Source organism: Capricornis sumatraensis, chromosome X, assembly GCF_032405125.1.
Source record: "Capricornis sumatraensis isolate serow.1 chromosome X, serow.2, whole genome shotgun sequence".
Classification (NCBI taxonomy): domain Eukaryota; kingdom Metazoa; phylum Chordata; class Mammalia; order Artiodactyla; family Bovidae; genus Capricornis; species Capricornis sumatraensis.
Genome location: NC_091092.1, coordinates 28,922,898 through 28,944,491, shown reverse-complemented (window position 1 = coordinate 28,944,491; position 21,594 = coordinate 28,922,898). Strand labels below are relative to the sequence as shown.

The 21,594-nt window shown below is 41.0% G+C and overlaps 1 protein-coding gene and 1 non-coding gene across 3 annotated transcripts in view; one reads left to right on the top strand and one right to left on the bottom strand.

Annotated features, from left to right (window-relative positions):
• The window catches only part of ZDHHC9 (zinc finger DHHC-type palmitoyltransferase 9), a 29,818-nt gene that overhangs the window by 7,814 nt on the left and 410 nt on the right, over positions 1 to 21,594 (bottom strand). The window contains exons 2-6 of one of the 2 annotated variants that reach the window (XM_068962104.1): positions 21,444 to 21,509; positions 19,977 to 20,277; positions 9,686 to 9,846; positions 5,593 to 5,751; positions 564 to 701 (exon numbers count right to left, since the gene is read on the bottom strand). In XM_068962104.1, coding sequence (XP_068818205.1) covers positions 564 to 701; positions 5,593 to 5,751; positions 9,686 to 9,846; positions 19,977 to 20,143 — 625 coding nt within the window. In that variant the 5' untranslated portion in view covers positions 20,144 to 20,277; positions 21,444 to 21,509. The remainder of the gene's footprint in view (positions 1 to 563; positions 702 to 5,592; positions 5,752 to 9,685; positions 9,847 to 19,976; positions 20,278 to 21,443; positions 21,510 to 21,594) is intronic. The other variant, XM_068962103.1, reaches the window with a different exon arrangement.
• Positions 9,140 to 9,212, top strand: TRNAG-CCC (transfer RNA glycine (anticodon CCC)). Its single transcript has one exon. It is a non-coding gene; the product is annotated as a tRNA-Gly (tRNA).

Below are 21,594 nucleotides of genomic sequence, written 5' to 3'. Positions count from 1 at the left end.
TGTTCAAAACCCAGCTCAGAACTTATCTCTTCCCAGGGAGCTACCCTGAGGAAGACCACTCCTTTAACTCCACATCCTGTCTGTTCTTGGGCTGTTGGATATGTGTGTGTGTGTGTGTGTGTGTGCATGTGCAGACATGCACAAGTGTGTGTTTTCTATCTTCCGAAGCAGACCATGAGCCACTAAAAGACATTTCTCTGGTATAACCCCTTCTACCACCTGACACCAAGCAGGTCTTACGAGGCAGAAGAGAGGACACATACACCAAAAATACATCCCCAACCTTTGGGATCACCTGGGACATGCCAGGTACTCTAGGGACAAACTGGTACTTATGGCCCCAATCCCTAGCAGAGGGCCACTGAGAAGGCCAACATGCTCAGTAAATCCTGAGGTTTGGAGCTCTGCTCAGGAGCAGACAGTAGTGCTCACTTCTAACTGTTCCTAAGGTGCCTTTGCAATGGGAAAGTCTCCCCAGGATACGGAACCACTCCCCTAAGCTGTCCTCAAGCCTCCTCCCTCCACCCACCCTCCCACCAACAGACACTGCCCTGTATACTCACTGAGAGCCACATAGACGATGTTGAAGGCGAAGACATAGATCGTGAGGAGGGAGAGAGACAGGATGAAGAGGTAGAAGTAGCGGTAGTTCCTCTTTCCAACACAATTCCCCACCCAGGGGCAGTGATGGTCGAAGCGCTCTGTGGGAGAAAGAGAGAGTCCAGCACCAAAGCCTCCAAGACGAAGCACAACCCCACCATCCACTTCATACGGAATTCCCAGACCCTTAGGGTCCTTGTGTACTGCAACTGTAAAAAATACTGGTTTTCACTTTTTGCAATGTTTTCACAGCCATCTCCTTCGATCCCCACAATCACCCTGGAAGTTAGGCAAAAGAAGATATTCTTTTCTCCATTTTACAGATAAGGAAACTGGGCTACTGAGGGGTTAAGTGATCTGTCTCACCGTCAGTTAACAGCACAGAGCTTGTTTTTCCCAAGAAAAGTCTTAGTACGTGAGTCTACTAAGTGCAGGAAGAATAAATCGGTATAAACAGCCAAGGAAATTTTGAAAAATGAGTAGTGTGGTTTTTCTTAAACTCCAGTTAGTAAAAAATTATACACTTTAAATGGTGTGGCATAGCTTAATGGAATGGAAATCACCCAGAAATAGAATATATAAAAATCTTCTGTCTGGGAAAAGCAGTGCTACAAAACCAGTGGTGAAAGGCAGTATCATTCCATAAACAATTGGTTACTTGACTGAAAATAAGCTTCAATCTTTTTTCCTCACACTATTTATCAAAAGTAATTCCAGATGGATTAAAGAGTTAAATGTAAAAACAAAGTGAAACCTTAAAATAACCAAAAACACTAGGTGAACATTTGTCTCCTGAATGGAGAAGGGCTTTCTAAGCATAAAAGTAATGGAAAAAAACACAGATGACAAAGAAATGATTTGACTTCATACACTTCAAAAAATATTTCCTATATGTTAAAAATACTATCAGGAAAATGAAAGAGGAAGAAAACCCAACAGGAATATATTTGAATTTTATAACAGTGTATTAAAAGTCCTTATAAATCAATAACTAAATACAAATACTCCTTCAAGAAAATAGTCAAAAAGCAAAACAGTTAATAATACCACATAAACATATATTTAGTCTTCTGATTCATTAATAAGCCAGTGCAATGCTGCTGCTGCTAAGCTGCATCAGTTGTGTCCAACTCTGTGCGACCCCACAAACGGCAGCCCACTAGGCTCCCCCGTCCCTGGGATTCTCCAGGCAAGAACACTGGAGTGGGTTGCCATTTCATTCTCCAATGCATGGACAACAATAAGAAAGTTTTTGCCTATCAAAATAAGGATATATAAAATGATATTCAATGCTAGTGAGAACAAGGTAAAATGTATAATATACTGTTTGTGGAACTACAAATTGAGAGAACCTTTCTGGAAAGCAATTTGGACATATGTATCAAGAGCCTTAATAATGTTTACATCCCTTTGGCAGAATAAATCCATTTTCAGTAATTTCTCATAAGGAAATAGAGAAGAGCACAGAAATTTAGGGTCAATACGTTTCCATTAAATTTTTTATTGTGGTAAAATTTATAAAACATACAATTTGCCATTTTAACCAATTTTAAGTGTAAAATTCACTGGCATTAATTACATTCACAGTGTTGTGCAACCATCACAAATACTTATTTCCAAAAATTTTCATCACCCCTAAACAGAAACTCTACTCATTAAGTAGTAACTTTCCATTTTCCCCTTCTCCCAGTCCCTGGTAACCTCTAATCTTCTTTCTATCTCTATGAATTTGCTTATTCTAGATATTTCACTTAAGTGGAATCATACAATATATGGCCTTTTGCATCTGACTTCTCTTACCCAGCATGTTTTCAAGACTCAACCATGTTGTAGCATGTATCAGCACTTCATTCCTCCTTATGACTGAAAAATATTCCATTGTATGGCTGTACCACATTTTTGCTTATCTGTTTGTTGAGGGACACTTGGATTGCCTCCATCTTTTGGCTATTGTGAACACTGATGTACAAATATGTTTGAGTTTCTGTTTTTCAGTTCCTTTTGGTATTGCTATGGACAGAATTTTGTCATTCCCCCGCCTCCCTAAAATTCATATGTTGAAGCCCTAAGCCCCAATGTGACTGTATTTGGAGATATGGCCTCTAAGGAGATAACTAAAGTTAAATGAGATCATAAGGGTGGGGCCCTAATCCAATACAACTGGTAGCCTTATAAGAAAAGGAAGTATGCGAGCACAGAGAAAAGGCCAGGTGAGGACACAGCCAGAAGGTGGCCACCTGCAATCCTCACCAGAAATCCACCCAGTTTGCTCTGTGATTTTGGACCACTAACACCCAGCACTATGAGAGAATTAATTTCTGTTATTTAAGTTACTGAGTCTGTGGTATTCTGTTACGGCAGCCCAAGCACACTAATACAGGTATATATCCACGAGTGGAATTGCTGAGCCATATAATTTTAACTTTTTGAAGAACTGCCAAAGTATTCTTCACAGTGGCAGCACCATTTTACAATTCCCACCAGAAAAGTATGAAGGTTCCAATTTCACCACATTCCTAAACTTATTACTTTTGATTAATGTGTTATAATAATGAATGAAATAGGATTGTGAATAATATAGACTGATAGCAGATTGCCTAAATCAACTAGAATATAGCCATATGATGGATTATGCAGTCATTAAAATAGCATATTCTGGGACTTCCCTGGCGGTCCAGTGGTAAAGACTTTGCCTTCCAATGCAGGGATGTGGGTTCAGTCCCTAGTCGGGGAACTAAGATCCCACAGGCCATGCAGTGAGGCCAAAATAATAACAATAATATATTCAAAAAACACTTATTAAAGATGTAGAAAAATGCTCAGGAGATAACATTAAGTGACAAAGGCAGGACTAAAAACTCTATCATGTAGATAGAGTTTTACAAACAAGAGAAAGACTAGAAGGAAATACAACAAAATGGAGAATGCGTTTGGGATTAAATTTTATTTACACCTGTACTTTCTATCTTTTCTACAATGAATATGTATTATTTTAATGAATCAAAAAAACCCACAAAGAATAAAATACATAATTTTTAAAGCACAATGAGCTGTGTACCAGTCAAAAAAATAAGTGTTAAGAATGGTGCATCTCCTAGTTAAAGGGCTGCAATATCTTTTCAGAAAAAGGAATGAAGATAGCCTTACTTTAAACAAACCTGCCATATAAAAAACATTGGAAAATATACATTCATACAGATATATTTTTATTATATTAAAATCACACTTTTTTCTAATAATACAACTAGTACATGCTCATTGTAGAAAACTTGAAAATAATGTTTTTCTAATGAAGGAAACAAAATCCCTTATAACCCCACAACCTATAGATAATAGACAATAAGCATTCTGGAGAACTTCCATGCATAATTCTTTATACATACTTATATTTTTTTCAATGGGTAACTGAGATCACACTATAAATGTAGCCTATCTTCTATTTTATTTCATTCCACTTTTCCCATAGACATAGATGAGCTTTTCCCACAGACAGAAGTCTACTGCATGAATGTCCCACAATTTATTTGACCATCTATCTAGTGGTGAACAATACGGTTCTTTCCAATTTTTCATTATTATAATAATCTGGAGGTAAATATGTCCATACCTAAATCTTTTACCATATCCCTAATTACTTTCTTGGGATAGATCCCTAGAAAGCAAGTTAGTGGCATCAAAGTATACATGTTCTAAAGGCATGAATCTTACTAGGTTGCCTTCCAAAAAGTTTGTTCCAATTTATACTCTCACTAGTGTAGGATGAAGCATTATCAAGTTTTCCTTGCTGAATTTCTAGATTTAAAAAGATCTTGTTTTAATTTTTCTCTTTGATGTTGAGTAGAGATGAACATTTTTTTTTTCATGTTAACTAAGTAAATGCATTTCCTGTTGTATCTGCTGTCCATATTTCTACTAAAATATTAGGGCTTCTTCTTAAAAAAAAAATCAACTTGCATGAGTTCTTTATGTTTAAGAATATTAATAAGGAGAGGAAATTCTTTCTGAAAACCGTCACATCAGACTTTCTTGAAATATCGTTTCCTGATTCACTTAAAATGTTTCAACTTATAAAAATCCTATCTACAAATATCTTTTACCATTTAAAGTAAGATACATCTTCCCACCCTTAAACTAAAAAGAATTGGCTAATAAGAGGAAAGCAAGGTACTCAGGCATACTCCATGGCATATACAAAGAATGCTGGAAGAATCCTTATTGATAATATAAGGAACTGCACACATTTGCCTTTCAACAGACGTATTTACTGTCTGTTTTTGATCGTTTCCAGGGCTCAGCATACACTAGGCAGTGATTACAACTAAGTCACATATATATGCAAATAGAAGCACAGACCCCTGTATTATGCACACATACACCTGCCACACTTGAAGCAGAAGCAGAGAAAGAACAAATGAGGATTTTGGAATTAGACCCTTTCCAGCTTCATACGAACCTACACAAAGGTGCTTCACCTATTTCCTCATCTGTAAAATGGGGATAATATCTATCTTATGGTGTTTTTATAAGTCTTAGATGAGAGAAAGGGAAAGCACTTAGCACAGAGCCTAATATATACGAGAAATTCAATAAGTGCTAGCAACTTTTTTCTTCTTGGGAACACCACTTCTTATTTAGCCCTTCCTTCCTCGATGCTGCCCTCCAGTGGACTAGGATTCTCCTCCCCCTTTGTAAGGTGGGATCCACTTGAAACAGATTCAGCAGAGGAAAATTCAGATTTGAAAAACAGGTAAAGTTTATCTCTTCATTTATAAGAGGTTTTTTTTTTTTAGACTAGAGGATATTTAAATTATGATCTGATCTACAAAAGTATAGTTGATTTACAACTGTTCAGAAGCTTGTTTCCTATCTAAAGTTTCTTAACCAAATCTAGCTCATTTTCTATCTAAATCTATCTTCCCGTCCCCGAAAAATCACTCTGATCCTCTTCAACTCAGCCTTTCCCCCAGGCAAAGCCCCTTTGGTTTTACTCACCCACACAGTTGTCACAGATGCTGCAATGAGAGGCCCGGGGAGGCCGGAAGATCTTGCATGTATAACAATATTTCAGTTTCACAATCTGGTTGTTTATCTGGAAATTCTTGATACGAGGGGGTGGTCGCTGGCCTTGGGGCACCGCACCATTGGTAGCTTCTGTAGAACAGTAAAGACAGTTAATACCACCTCTCCAAGAGCAATGAGAATAATCAAAGGTTCCCTAGGCCCACTGTCATCTCCAGACTAGATTCTCAACATCACAAGAGTATCTTCCCAAAACTCCACTGAGTGCCATGCAATTATTTTGTTTACATGTAAAAAAGTGTTTCTTCAAGCTTTTTGGCTGATAACACAGAAAAACATTCATATAAGAAGAAATAAAAATGGCTAAAAAATATATGAAATGAAAACATCCAACTTTCCCTATAACCAAAGAAATAAAAAATTAACACAGAGTTACCATTTCCACTTTCTATATTAACAAATATTAGAAAGAAAAATACTCAGTGTTGGCAAGGATGGGGAGGAGGTACTAGTAAGCAATATGGCAGTGACTACCAAAATTTTAAATGTGTATACTTTTGACCCAGCAATTCAACTTCTAGGAACTTATCAAATTACAAAGAGATGTACAAAAGATGTTAACGCAAGATATTTGTCACAGAAGTCCCTTTTAATAGTGAAAGACTGAAAATAACCTCAATATCAGAGTAGGAGATTGGTTAAGTAAATTATGATACACATGTGGGGTGAAATATTATGTAGCCATTTAAAATGATGTATGCATTTTAAATGACACAGGAAAATGTTCACAACATACTGAAAAATGAAAATGTATAATAAAAAGAAACAGGTATAAAGGATTTTATCTTGCAAAAGTAAATATATGCATGAAAAAACTGGCAATATTTAGAATCAGAAAAACAACTATTTAAAAATAAGTGATACATGCTTATTGCAAAAAAATTCGAAAAGACAGAAAATACGAATAGGAGATAAGAAAAGTCACTGACAATCTCTCAACTCAGGGATATTTATGCATTTTGGTGTATTTCCCTCTATTCAACAGATAAACAAACATTCATAATTTTTTAAATTTGAGATTATATTATAGATACAATTTTATACCTTGTATTTTTCACTTAACATTATACAATGGGCATTTTCCCACAGTTGTTAATTGTTTTTTTCTGAAAACATTATTATCTATATTGTATCATATGCATGTACTGCAATTATTTGAACCAATCCATGTTATTGGGCATTTAAGCTGTCTCTGGAATTTTGCTATTTAAATGATGTTGTACGCAAAAACTTAAAACATTAAAGACAAAGCTTGTTCCCTTTGATCTCCACCCTAATCACAATCTCCTCCTTTTCCTCAAGAATATGTTTATGTGTTAAAATTTATTGCTAAATCATAAAGAAAAAAAAAGAAAACATGTTGAAGTCTGAGCAGTAATATATTAAGTTGCTGTCATTAAAATAGCTAGGAAAAAGAAAAAAGTGATGCATTAAAAATCCTTCTATGATTATTTGTGTACATCCCAGATTATTTCCTTTAGCTAATCCTGAGAGAAGTGAAATGACTGAGTCAAAGGGTAAGAACCCTAAAGCCCATGTCACTTATTGCCAAACTGCCTCCCAGACAGATTGTATCAATTTAATGCCCGCCCATCTGTAGCATGTGAGAGTGCCTGTCTCATTGCACCCTTGCTGTGCAGGATAATTCTAAAAACAGATTTTTTTCAATTCACTTTGATTTTTAAAATATCTGCCATATGGAACTTTTTTCCTTTTTTTGCAGAGTGGGGCGGATGCTGTGAAATCAAACAATAACAGTGTGACACAAGTCTTAAAAGAATGGGGAGAGCTATTCATTAGAGGATGATCTAAGTACCAGCATGTCACCTTAACATTCTTCTGCATGTGCTTTGCATGAAGGCACCTGGGAGACAGAGTTCATGGCTCACCCTCCCCATAAGGCAGGCTACTATGCAAGGGAACCACATGTCTTCTCTCTCCTACCCAGCCCCCACCCACAGCATACCTGGTACAGGGCCAAATGTAAGTTGACAAAAACTTAACATAAACATATGCATGAACTCAAGAATACACCCTACTATTGACAGAAACATGCTAAATGCAGAGGTAACAACCTGACAGCTCAAGACTGGGTCCTGGGCCCAGCAATCTGACAAAACAAAGCTAACCTTGCTAACCGTCTGCTGTGAGAGGCAAGATCACGGCAAAGCACTGCCTTGACCTTCAGCTTCTCCATATGTGAATGGAAAGAGGATGATAAAAGAATAATAACCCCGAGAGAGCAAAGACTACACTCATAACTGTCCCTTCCTATCTTGCTGCTAACTAGCCCAGGTCTTCCCCAACTCCAGCTGTGCCAACAAGCCCCACCTCTGTTTCCTTCCCACAACTCCCACCCTCACTGTGTCCCTAAGTAGTCTGAGCTCAGATGTGCACAAACCCGTGTCCCCTTAGCACAACTAAAACAGACTGAAATGTTTCAAAAAGAAATCCACTAAGAAGCAAGATAAGCACAGTTAAATAAACAAAAGAAATACAAAAGCTGGAAGCTTTCAAAGCAAGAATATCAAATCAAAACATTGTACATCTTAAACTTACACAATGTCACATGTCAATTATATCTCAATAAAACTGGGGGGAAAAAGAAACCAACTAGAACTGGGAGAAAACATTTCCTTGACAACAGCACGCATATAAACATTAGGAAAAAACTCAGGATGAGAAGTACAGAAATTATATTAAAAATGATAAAAATTGTATCAAAGGGTACAAAATTCAGTCTGAAAACACAGAAAAATATACTATCCTCTTGGAGAGGCACATAATATTTATACAAATATAAATTCTCTCAAAAATAAGATATAAATGCAATATAATACCTATTAGAACTCTAACATGTTTATATCTTTCTAATTAAATAAAATAATATTATTATTAATAAAATCCCAACAAACGAGCAACAATAACAACAAACCACCTGAAGGAAGTAAAGGCTAACCACGGATCAGTGCTCCATTGGCATGGCTTTTAGTCTTACAAGTCCTGGGTCCCTTTCTTCTACTCTACGTGACTTGGATACTGACTCTAGCTACTTGAGTATCAGACTTGAGAACAACTTAGGCAGGCACTGACTGCTATTGGATCTGGTGGGCTCCCAGTCTCTCTGAGTACTGGTATCAGAGCCTTTTGCAGTGTGAGCTCCTAGGATATCCCCTCCTCGAGTTCTGGAATGTTCTGCTTCAATTCATGAAGGCACTCTGGCTGGCTCCTGGTTAGTACAGCACTTCATCTCTGTCCCAAAGAGCCCTACCCTGAGCTGCAGACTGCACTGTGATGAGCTTGTAACTACTTCCTTTACCATTCCTAGAATTCTCAATGGTTCCTGGCACCGTAAGTGTCCCCTTTCATCCTGTGTTTCCCTAAAGCAGGAATTCTTAGTTAGAAACTCATGCGAGTGCTTCAAAAGATCTATGAAGTCCTGAAATTATATCCAGGGACTTCCTTGGTGGTCCAGCGGTTAAGACTCTGAGCTCCCAATGCAGGGGGCCCAGGTTCAATTCCTGGTTAGGGAACTAGATCCCACATGCCGAAAACTAAAAAGATCTTGCATGCCCCAACAAAAATCCCATGTGCCCCAACTAAGATCCAGTGCAGCCAAAAAAATAAATAAATAAAAATAAATAAAAAATTGTATGTGTGTGATGCATTTAAGAATATTTTTATGAAGAGAAGGTTTATAGTTTTCATTCAAAAAAATCAAATGAACTGATGACCCCCCCAAAAGTTTTTATTTTCTTAATTTAAAAAAATCCTCTTGGAAACAGTGCAGCAGGACCTTGGTAAGAGATCCTTCCTGAAATGCAACCCCAAAGAGGGAAGAATGAAGTTCACATTCTTTACTGAGTGGTAACAATCTCAGATTCAGGATCTCTAGGGGAAAAGGCTGGAAGTGAGTATTAATCTGCAACTATAATTATGATTCCACTCCCTTACCAATCAAAGCCACTCACTGTACAGCATCTTGCCAGCTGGTCAGAAAACCCACCTATCTCCATTTCTATGAAAGCTGCTTCATCTGGTAGGGCCCGAGGGATCACTCCAGGATCACTGAAGCTGGTCCTCAGCAGGGTAGCCATGGAGAAAAGGAATAGCATGGCAGCGAACACAGGGATGGCAGGAGACAGCTGAACAGCCAGGTAGCGGCATCTTGAAGAAAGCAGACAATTGAACACTTAGTTATTCCAACCCAATACTGACCTCGAATTATTACCAGTGTGTCACTCTGGTCTCTACAACAAAATCACAGTACTTCAAGGGCAGGGACATATTTTTTACTTTTCTCAAATTACCAAAACCTCCTAACATATGGTTCTGCACATACTAGGAGCTCAACAAATACATCACTGATTGATGCTACCTATAATATACAGGAGATAGTCTAAGGGACCTCCAATACCCCCAAGCCCAGTCCCTTCCATCAGCTTGCTGGCAGCCACATTTCCTATGCACTTCAGCAAAGGCTCATACCTGTTAAGGTCCGGGACGTAACTGAGCCTGGATTGTAAGCACCACAGGTTGCTCTCACTCTGGGAATGTCTAGAGTTTTTCGTACTCACTCATCTGACATTGGGCCTGAGCCCAAGGAGGGGGAAGAAAAGATAAGGACCAGCCATGAAGCAGAGTCCCAGTGTCAAACAGATGGTATGTCCAGTGTGTTCAAAGGCCACTGAAAAGCTTCAGAGATGCTGCCTGACTCTGCAACATCCACTCACTCCTCTTCCTTCCTCAACTAGCTCAGCCAGTAGGTGACCAGTGACCATAAGCAAGTGAATAAGAAACCTGTATCTCTTTAGCACCCCTTCTCAATATCATATTTCTTCCCCTCTTTCCCCTTAACTCACCTGGAAGGCCATTCCTCTCCCTCTCTGGATATCCCAGCTCTACTGGCCTTTCAGACCTAAAGCCATCAATGCCATCATTGTCACCATCACAACCACAATTTATTGAGCACACACCATATGCACTTGGCTCTTCAGACACACTGTAGCATCCACTTCTCACACTACATCTGTGATAGCTGAAGAATCTGGGATTTAGTGAGGTCTTGCTTCTTCCAAAGGCCTATCCTAAACTGCACTGTTTTTCACTATGTTGACTTCATCTCCCCCAATTAAACTTCCGAAGAGCAAGAACTTTGCCTTTTAGGAGTGGGAACGCCTGGGTTTGAATTCTGGTTCTACCAGCTCATGTTGGGGTAACTGAGTTAACTTCTGTCTCCTTACCTATGAAATGAAGATGATAATAGTAGTATTTCATAGGGTGGTTGTATGGCTCAAATGCATGAATACAAATAAAATGCTTAGAACTGCCCTTGACACATAGTAAATGCTAAGTAAATGTCAGCTATTAGCATTATCATCATGGATCTCTATCTCCCTGAGCCCAATACAAGTATGGGAACAAAGAAGCTATCAACAAATACTTATCCAGTTGAACTGAATATCAAACCAAATAAATGGGAATATGTGATGAGAGTTATCACTGACCTATTTTTATTCTCCTTCTCCTGATGCATATTTCCTCCTTCAACACAGAAATCTTGTCTCGGAAGCTGACTATAAGTAGATGAACAAGGACCAGAGGGAGAGTGAAGAGAGTAAGCTAAGGAAAAAGGCTCACCTCATCAGCATGGAGATTAAGCATGCCGCTGTCCACTTGGAGTAGACCTTTAACCCCAGGCTGTACCTACGCTGCACGTTTAGAACAATCCCCATGAGATCCTTCTCCTGCCTCCCTGCCACACACTCAACTGCATGGCGGGTGGGAACCAACCGTACTGCTCGGCTGAGCAATTTGCCATGAAGGTGAACATACAGAGTGAATTTGCAAATGATTTCTGTGGCTTTTTGTTTGCTTGCCTGCTCATTTGTTTTTTAACAAAATCCTTGCTCTCAGCTTGCTTTTGTACGATTTTCTTCCTTCTCCTAAAATCCCAGGGTAGGGTCTGGCTAACTGAGTTCAGGGTAATGAAGGTCCTTGCATAGCACGAGCTTGTGGATTACCCTCTTTTCCACTGCTCCCCTTCACTGGTACAGATAATCAAGAACTGAATTCAGAAAAGTCACCTGCACTCATCAAGGACCCAAAAGGACACAGGAGAAACACAAGGTTCTGATCTCTGAGACAAGCCAAATGACATTACCACACTGGCAGAAAATAGCCATCTTCCTCATCACTGCTCATCCCTAAAATCACTCTTGAAAACAAAGAAGTGACATCTCCAGAATTCAGACTGCCCTGGGTGTATCATTGCCAATGAAAAGCCTCAGAAAAATCAGAGCCATCTGATTGGCCACCAAAGGGAGTTTAAAACTGCTTTATTTGAGGGAAAAGATACAAAGAGAGTAGAACACAAACACACACATTAATGATGCCCCCATACCCTGAAGGACCGAGCTTAACTAAAGTCTCATTTCAACACCTGCTTGTTGACTGGACAAAGGACAACTTAGATTTGAATTATGCTTCACCATCAAGGATAAAGGTCTCTGTAATCTCCACACAGAATATCTTCTGCACCTGCTAAAACAATCCACTCTGTGTGTCAACAAGTACACAACAGGCCCATTGTATTGTTCTTCGGAGACAAGGCTACTGGCAGCCAGTTGTCACTAGTGAGTGGGTGTGGCTGGGAAGGCAGATGTGGGACCAGCAGGCCTTTCTACTCAGAATAAGAGGAAATAAGAAAGCCAGAGGCTAAGACCGCTGCAAACTACAACCCATCTGTCTGCCTTTAATACCCACCTGGGTTAGCCTCATAATTGCAGTAAGCTAGTGATCTCTCTTAAATAAGAATAAGCTATGCAAAGATTTGGTGGTAATTCCCAGTATCAACCTCAAAAGTCAGGAGTATCCTCAAACATCACTAATTTGTCCTAGAGAAAGACTGGATCTATCATCCACAAATAGAAACTCTTTGAAACCCTGTGTACTTTCTATCTATATTGATATGAATAATGATATCCATACACTACTTGAAACAGAACTCTCCTTTGTCTTCAGAATACCAGGCAGTTAGAAGTGACTTTTCTCCCTTGTGAATTTTATAAATGCAACCATGTCCCCACTAAATCTCCATTTCTGCCACCTGCAGAGACATCATCACTTTAAGCCATCTTCTTTCAACCTCTTGATCAGCTTCAGGCTTCCACAGCTGGACTACATGACAGGACTCCCACATGTCTCATGGGCCACATGATGGTACTGACCAGCAGTAACCAGCAGTGCCAGGCTGGGCTGGTGTGCCATATCCCATCCCCCATCTCTAGCACACCAGAGTTCATTGGAAGGACAATCATAATGACATAGACTTCAACTCACACAAAAAACTTCAAAAGAGATTCATGAGTGGAAGTGGTAAGAAACCAGACAGATCCCACGACAGGGCTGCCTCATAGCCCGGCAGTGTGCACTAGTGTTCTGTACTCTGGTTCTGTCTCCCTAATAGCTTTCTTGCTATGCTTTTTGCTGTTGTTCTTTTATCAGCACAATCAGCCAAGTATTTATGGGTCTAACAAATGAAGAACAAGAGAAATGGAACTTAATTTTGTTGGAGAAACATAACTAACATATGAAACAGCTAAATAAGATAAGACCAATAATCAAGTGTACGGATGGTGAGTCAGACTCTAAGGACTGTAAGTGGTCAGAGAAGAGCTCTCTTGGGAATCTGGGGGCTGCTTGAAACTGCTCCCATAGCAGTCATTAAGGGTGTCTTTAAGCAAGCTTGGCACAGCAGAAAGGGCTAAGGATTAGAGCTCCACAATGGCCCCTGAGCCCACATAACAGAAATAAGCCTTTGCTGTAAGTCCTCCCTGACAGGGGCTGCCATCTGTCCTTATACATACATCCTATCTCTAGAGCACGTAAACACGTAGAACCACCCGCAGGACCAGTTCAACATTCTTGCTGATGACATTCAGAGTTTGCATGAGGGACAAAGTTTCCTTGGACACTAAAACATAATTTAATATCAGCTTCAAGATTTACTGCTATGTGAAGGTCAGAGTTTTGAAAATGCATAACCCTGTTTTGCTCCAGCAGCAAAGGGAAAATTAAACAAACAAGGACATTTTTCAATTTTGGGGCAATGAGCCATCCTCTCACTGAGGAAGGCCAAAATCTCTATAAGGGCAAACCCCTTAAGTAGTTTCCAAATTTCAATTGTAACAATACATTTCACATTTCAATTGTAACAAATATAACCAATTTCAAAAATAACAAGTAACAAATTTCAACTATAATATCTTCCTGATCAAGAACTTAGAACAGTTCCCTGCTACCTATTATATTAAGCCCCCACCTCCTCAGGCCAGTATTCTGAGACCCTCCTTTAACTGGCCTTATCTAATCATCATCATAGGTTCTTTCTTGCCTCTTCCTTACTCCATTCCAGACACATCTTCCTCATTACCGTGAGTTCATTAGCCTCTTGCTACCGCAAGAGGAGGCATAAAGTGTCTTTTTTGTTGTTAAACACAATACCAGCTCTGGCATCTCTGAGGAGGAAGATTTAAGACATCTTTCCCTCAATAAGCATCTCAACTGTTGTCGGCATGCTAGGGACACCCCTGTCCTTTGTGTTCACTTTTCCCAAAGCAGACGATCACTATACTCAACTAAGACATTCTCAAAAGATGGGAGATACGTTCAGTGGAGACTGACAGTGTGAACCTCATCACCACAAAAGGTAGTAAAGGCTGAAAATACACAGATGAATTCTGAATGACAGAAGCGTAAAAAATTGGTAAAGAGAAATACATTGTTCAGGAGACATAGCCCAATCCTTCTCCAGGGGACATGCTTTATCAGGAAGTTGAGTTTAGCTAAGTACTGTAACAGATTGATATCAAAGAGGCAACTATGCCTTTCTAAAACTGTCTTTAGTTGGCAGAGTCACAGAATAGGGCTAGATAAGCACAAGACTGAACCTCCACAGGGCAATTCTTCAGAGAATACTCTCTTGATTAGAGATCATGACAAAGTCACTTTTTCTTCTTCTTAATCTCACCTAAGGAATTCAGAGACCTGGACTTTGTCACTATAGACAGGGATATCCCTCCATGTCAGAGTTTGGCCTTGCTCTACCTAGCCCTGTGTCTCCTCAAACCCGGTAACTTTGTTATCAGACTGCCTCTTCCCTTCTGTCTGACCATGGGGACACAGTGCCCCTTTCATTGCCATCACCCACAGAGTAACATGCTAAGGAGCACACATTACCTAATTTTTCTCAGAGCTGTCCTCATCTTGGAAGCAGAGACTAGGAGCAGTAACAGGGGTGATGATCCCTTGTAACTCAAAAGCTTACTCTCTAAGTTCACACTTAAAGGAAGAGGTTCCTTGTTCCTGCAAGGCTACCAGAATGCCATGCTAGAATACAGTCAGTTTTCCACAAACATGCCTTCGTTTTCTAGTGAGTAAAATCGCTCAGTTGCGTCCAACTCTTTGCAACCCCATGGATTGCATGCTACCAGGGTCCTCTGCTCATGGGATTCTCCAGGCAAGAATACTGGAGTGGGTTGCCATTTCCTTCTCCAGGGGATCTTCCCAACCCAGGGATCGAACCTGGGTTTCCAGCATTGCGGGCGGACGCTTTACCATCTGAGCCACTAGGAGCATGAGTTAAGGAGGCCAAAGTAACCTAGAATCCACTAAAGCAACACAAACATTAGCAAGACTCCAGAATATGCCAGTCCAGCATTTGGCACTATGCACAGCTTTAGTAATCTGCATGTCTTCAGGATTCCGTATTCAAAAGGTAACAATGAGATGAAAGGTAGTATCGTATAAAGGCAGTGGCTGGCCGATTGACCTTGATGAAATCTATTTCTGTAGACCTGGTTTTGTCACCCGCGAAAGGATGGGGATGGTCTTCAAGGCCCCTTTCAGATCTATCATTCTATGATTCTGTGAGTCAAGACTGCTACATCTTAAGTGCATCCAGAATGTATCAATTCAGCTACATTTATTGATTACATACTCTAAGTAAGGCCTAGTAGAAGGCAATGTGGGGGCCGCACACATGCAGAGGATAGTCCCTGACCCTGAAAGAACTCAAACTGTAATATCCACAGAATTACAAAATATTAAAAATGTCATGTAATTATGTGTTAAATGACTGATATGTACAATTAGTCCTATGAATGCAGAAATTACTAGAAAAATTTCATGAAGGAAGAGTCAAGAAGGGACTTGAAAAAGAGGTAGAGTCTGAATAGGCTAGAAGTGGGACAATTATTAAGCAGTGCTACAAAGCTTTTTTCAGTTCATCCAATTCAATGACTCCTCTGTACATCAGAAGCACCCAGGAGGGTCAGTCCAACAGGGTTTGATAATGCCTTGATACGATATCCGCTAGAAACAGCACAGTGAGGCATAAGCACTGATCACAGCAGTAAACGCCTTCCTACTTCAGGGGTCAAGAGTCACACAATCATTCATGCCACAAGAGACCTTGACCCCAGTAGTGATCTGGTCACACAGTTAAAAGAGAAAGCTAGGAAGCCACTTTCAGAACACAGTGCACTTGGTCTTTTCCCCAAGCTTTATCAGAAAGTTGAATTTGACTAAATACCACAATAGCCTTTCAGTAGTTGGACAGTTCACAGGTTGTCAGTGTCAGTATGCTATAGTGTCCTGACATTCCTAGCCAAGCTGTTGGCTATGTGTTCATCACACAAGCTGGACAGAGTTTGGGCAGAAAGGATGGAGAATGGTTCATGTGCTTAAAGCTCACATTTCCTAAATACCTCATCCTAAGAATACATTAGGAAATTCCTCTTTTTTTTTTAATTAGAATACTCTTGATTAAAGTATAGCTGATTTACAATGTTGTGTTAATTTCTGCTGTACAGCAAAGTGATTCAGTTATATATACATTCTTTTCCATTATGATTAATTCCAGAGTATTGGATACAGTTCCCTGTGCTATACAGTAGGACCTTGTTGTTTATCCATTCTATATATAATAGCTTACATCTGCTAACCCCGGCCTCCCACTCCATTCCTTCCTTAACCCATCCCCCATGGCAACCGCAGTCTTTTCTCTGTGTCTCTGAGTCTGTTTCTGTTTTGTGGATAGGTTCGTTTGTGTCACATTTTAGAGTCCACATACATAAGTGATATCATATGGTATTTGTCTTTCTCTTTCTAACTTACTTCGCTTAGTATGATAATCTCTACTTGCAAAGAAATTCTTTTTTTTAAGCACTGTACAATGTATACTCTGCTTCTAAATTCAAATACATTTACTATAGATACAATTACATTTAAAATACAGCTATCTACTGGTAATCTTCTATCCTCTCCTTTTCTATGTGTGTATTAGAATCTTCCAGACAGACACAAGAGTTATAGAATTTCAGAATCTCAGAGCTGCAAGAGGCTTAGTGATAATCTAGCCCTATTTCCCATCCTGGGCAGGAATTCACTCTGTGACAGCAGCTCTGAGAGATGGCTACCCAGCTTCTTTGGAAACGCTTCTAACAACACAGAGCTAATGAGCACCTGTATGGACCACTTTTTCTCATTTTATGTAGTTAACCTACTGTGTGTTCACTGAAAAATCACAGGACCCTCCTTTGAGAAATCTAACCATGTAAAAGCGAAATCCAAAAATAAAAAGATGTCCACTGACACTACTAACACTGCATGTTTTTCATCAAGGGGCGCCCACACGCCTGACCAGATTTCTCAAGCCATCTGGCCGACCCAGGGCTGTGCCACGGGGGGTTATAAATCACCTCTCACTCATTCCTGCACACCTGCTGCAAGCAGGACCCTGTTACGAAAATGCAGGTCCAGATGTGCCTCAAGACCTGAACTTTTTTCCTCAAGGCCAAAATGCAGCAGCCAGAGAATGTACAGTCTATGCTCCTGTACAATTTAAACATGAAAAGAGACGGCCCGGTTCAGACACCCTCAACTGCCTGAAGGCAGGGGACTAAACCAGGTGATTTCCTGAGGTCTCTGTAAGTTCTCATACTAGCAAAGGAGCCCATATTCTGCCCCCAAACCCTATCCTCCACTGTGTGGTGGATAGTGAATTATAGACCCCCAAAGAAAAAGGTTGCCTCGAAAGAGACTTCATTCCTCAGAGGCAGGCTGGTGTCCTCTGTACAGCCTGTCAGTGGCTAGGCTCAAGGCAGCCGCCACCTAGAGTGCCCATGTGTCTGCATGTGACAGACAGATGTGTGCATGTGCACACATATATGCATACACATACGTGCTCACAAACACAGATCCCACCATTCTTAGTAAGAAGGATTCATTGACGGGGCCCTCTCCCCTTTGGTCAGATGTAAACTTCCCCATTCCACTTCTCAGCTAACACTTTTACTTCCTTCTCCCTTCCCCCTTTCCTACTCTCTCGCCCAGCCCTACCCTCGAAACTATTTACTCTACCACACACACAGCTGGAACCCAGGGCAGTTTACAAACAACCTCACCCTTCACATCTGAGGCCAAAGCACAAGAAATAACTTGGGGGGGAAAAAGTCATCTCACCAGAAAACCCAACCTGCCTCTGTCAAACAGTAACTTGGTTGATTATAAGCTTCATCTCACAGGCAGTTTTCTTCAGAGGCCTTCAGGGCCGAACAGAACACATCCAAATCATACTCTGTCTGATTCCCAGATACAAAAAGGGCCAAATGCCAGTAGCTCCAAATTTCAAGTTCCCTTGGCCAGTCAAACCAGAGGGTTCCTGGGCCCAGAATTACCAGCTCGCTCAGGGCCTGGAAACAAATCTCATCTCTGTTTTGAATGGTTTCAACCACAAAAATTTAACCCTGAGTTGGGGAGGGGAGAGGGGCAAAAAGAGCTAGTGATTTAGCAGAGGAAGGAGTGAGAATGACAGAAAGCAGAGTTCAGCTCTGCACTTCCATAAACAAGCAAGGAAGAAACAAAGCTAACTTGGAGACAAGGATGAGAAGTGGGGAAATATTTTTTTAAATGTTATGCTTATGCCTGCCCGCCTGCACACGCTCACTTGTACCACACAAAGTATACACACACACATTCAGCCATGAAACTCCGACTGGAAAGCAGCTAAGAAGCCATGATCAACCCGTCTGATTTTGCCAAATATTTTACAACTTGGTAGCAACAGCAGCAAAAAACGTGCCTTTGACAAAAAGGTCCTCTGACCTTACTTTCCTGGCCTTGTTATAAACTACATCCCTCTCCTTCCCCTGCTGTTATTCAAGCCATTTGCACTGATCCCAAAGTCTGGCAAACCAGCCCCCAAAAAATCACTCTTGATGCACTGGGAAAGCCTGAAGCCCTTACAGAAGAAAGACAAAAGTGAGCCCCCAAAGATCAGAGTTCATTTTAATTATCCACCAAGGCAAGCCAAGAAGCCCCCTCCTCCATCCCATGGCCACACCCCCTGAGGGGAGTTCCATTTCCAGGTCACTGGAGTGCATGAACTGTAGCAGGTTCATATTAGGTGTAGCTCATGGTCTACAAACACATCTCTTGGCTCCTTCAAGGCCTTCCTCATAATAATCCCAAACCAATTAGCATTGCTCTCATCCCTGGAATGTACCACATTCTCAGCATACCCAGGAGTCATGCCACAGTAGTCAACTGGTCAACTCCCTAGAGCAGTGACCGACACAGATTTCAAACTGCCTCTAGAACTAGCTGTTACATCACAGAAAAAATAACTCCAAGGCTGGTATCAGGCACACACAGAATAGAGAGTTGTTTATGTTGAGTGATTTTGACTGAAAGAAAGAGCAACTCACATTTAATGAGCACATATGTGCCACACAGGCAGCTAGACTGTGGCACAGCTGAGGCTGGAACCAATCTGTAGGTTCCCAATTCAGTTGGCTTTTCAATTTAACAGCTAGCTGAGAGCTGAGCCCTAAGAAAATAGGACCCAGAATAACAGAATAGGTGAGTATCATGGGGTGGAGTTACGACCACAGGGAGTGCTCCTAGGCTCAGGAGGGGTGGAGAAGAGGCCATCTGTCACTAACCACCTAAGGAGACCACTGCAAAGGGGACGTGAGTAATGAAGATGAATTCTTTTATTTCCTAAGTGTTCCAGGGGCGGCCCCAAATCAGTGCTATAAAATTGGTTATCAAACGTCTTGGTCTTTTAAGGAGGCACATACAAAGCAATGAATTCAGGTGACATGATCTATAGACACTGCTCAAGAGGATAGTGACAACCTTCCAAGGACTAGCCATAAACTCCCCAGAAAGAAGGTTCTTTCCCTGGACCCAAAGTAACCGTAATCAGGCAACAGTACTCAATGGAAACTCACTCGAAGGCGAAGAAGAGCGTACATGTCCCCAGGATGAGGAAGAGGGTCAAATAGAAGATGCCCTTTTGCCGGGCCATCATGACGCGGCCATCACAGCAGAAGGTGTTCCTGCCTGGGAGTTTCTCCCATTTCCGTGTCACCTTCTTTCTCACCACCATCACAGACATGATTGGAATTCCTGGTCCAAAATGGGTTTGTGATTATAAGAGGGAAGATACAGAAGCTGAGCCCAGCTTTGAAATCACGATGTGTGCTATTGCTGCCACTGGGTCAAACATCATCAGAAGTCCAATTTCTAGCCCTAAAGAAAAACACAAAAAGAAAAAAAAAAATGAGGCAAGAACAAGAAAATGCAGTTCAATCTTCCTTTCCCAGAGGCAGAAAGATGAGTACTGCCTCAAGGGTTGAGAGTGAAGAAATGGAAGAGTTTATTTCCAATCTGTTTTTGTCCCTTAAAAGAAGAAAAGGTTAAAGGTTCTCAAAAAGAGAAAGAGGCTAGTATATCTTACATACATCCCTTTACTTTCAGTATAATACTGATGATTTGACTATCACAGAACTAGGAACTAGAAGAGGTTTTATAGGTGACAGCCCCAATTACTTTGTTTTGGAAATAAGTAAACTGAAGACTGAAGTGGGGAAATCACTTCTCTGGGTCACAAAGCCACGAAGCTAAGCCAAGAAAACAGGTCTGTTGACTTTCAGTCCAGGGTGCTCTCCACTATACCATATTATTGTATAATTATCATGAAAAAGACTCTAAAAATAATGGAATTTCTATCCTTAAGGGCCATTCCCTCCCCTCCTCCATTTCTTCACCTTCTTTCTTCAATTAGCCACTGGAATCTGAACCACACCAGGGAACAAGTCATCCTTTGGGAGAGCTAGGAGGTTTTGGACACTGTACACAAACCCAGGTTGTATTTACTCCAAACAGATTTCCCCTAATCAAACCCTCCTAACTTCCTGAGTCTGGGAAATGAACCAACTTTGCCGGTCTAGCCTAACATTTGTGGGAATCTTAATGAAACCACATCACAGACCTGTAGGTGAAGGGCTGACTTAAGCCAGAGAGATTCTTATATGGCTGGGAGGAGGAGGGGCTCAACGGAGGGGAGGGGTGGCAGCAGTTAAGAAAAGTCATAAAGGTGCTTTCTGGGACATTTCAGAAGTACCATCTCCACTTAGCATCCTGAATCCCCAGGCCCAGCCTTTCTCACCGCTGTCACCCTTCTCCTTTCAGGTGTGGTGCTGTGGCCTCTATTTACCGATACCACATGCCTCACGCTGGCAAGGAGGCGGAAACCTGCAGCTCGACTGACTGATGAGAAATAACCAACTGGGCTGGAGAGGGCAACAGTCCAAAGAGAGACTAGGAGCTGAGCAGGGAAAGGAGAAGCTGGAAGGCTTGGGAAAGGGGAGGGGGCATCGGAGGTGTAGAGAACACTTCCTTTGTGTAAAACTAACCTGGATAACAATCTTCTCCTGATAAACCGCCCCAGCGGGAGGAGAGACCAGGAAGGGGAGCCGGGCCTGGGAGAACAAAGATCAAAATCCGTCGAGAACCAGCGACCAGCCCAGCGGTTCGGGGCCCGGGGCCCGAGGCCCGAGTCCCGGA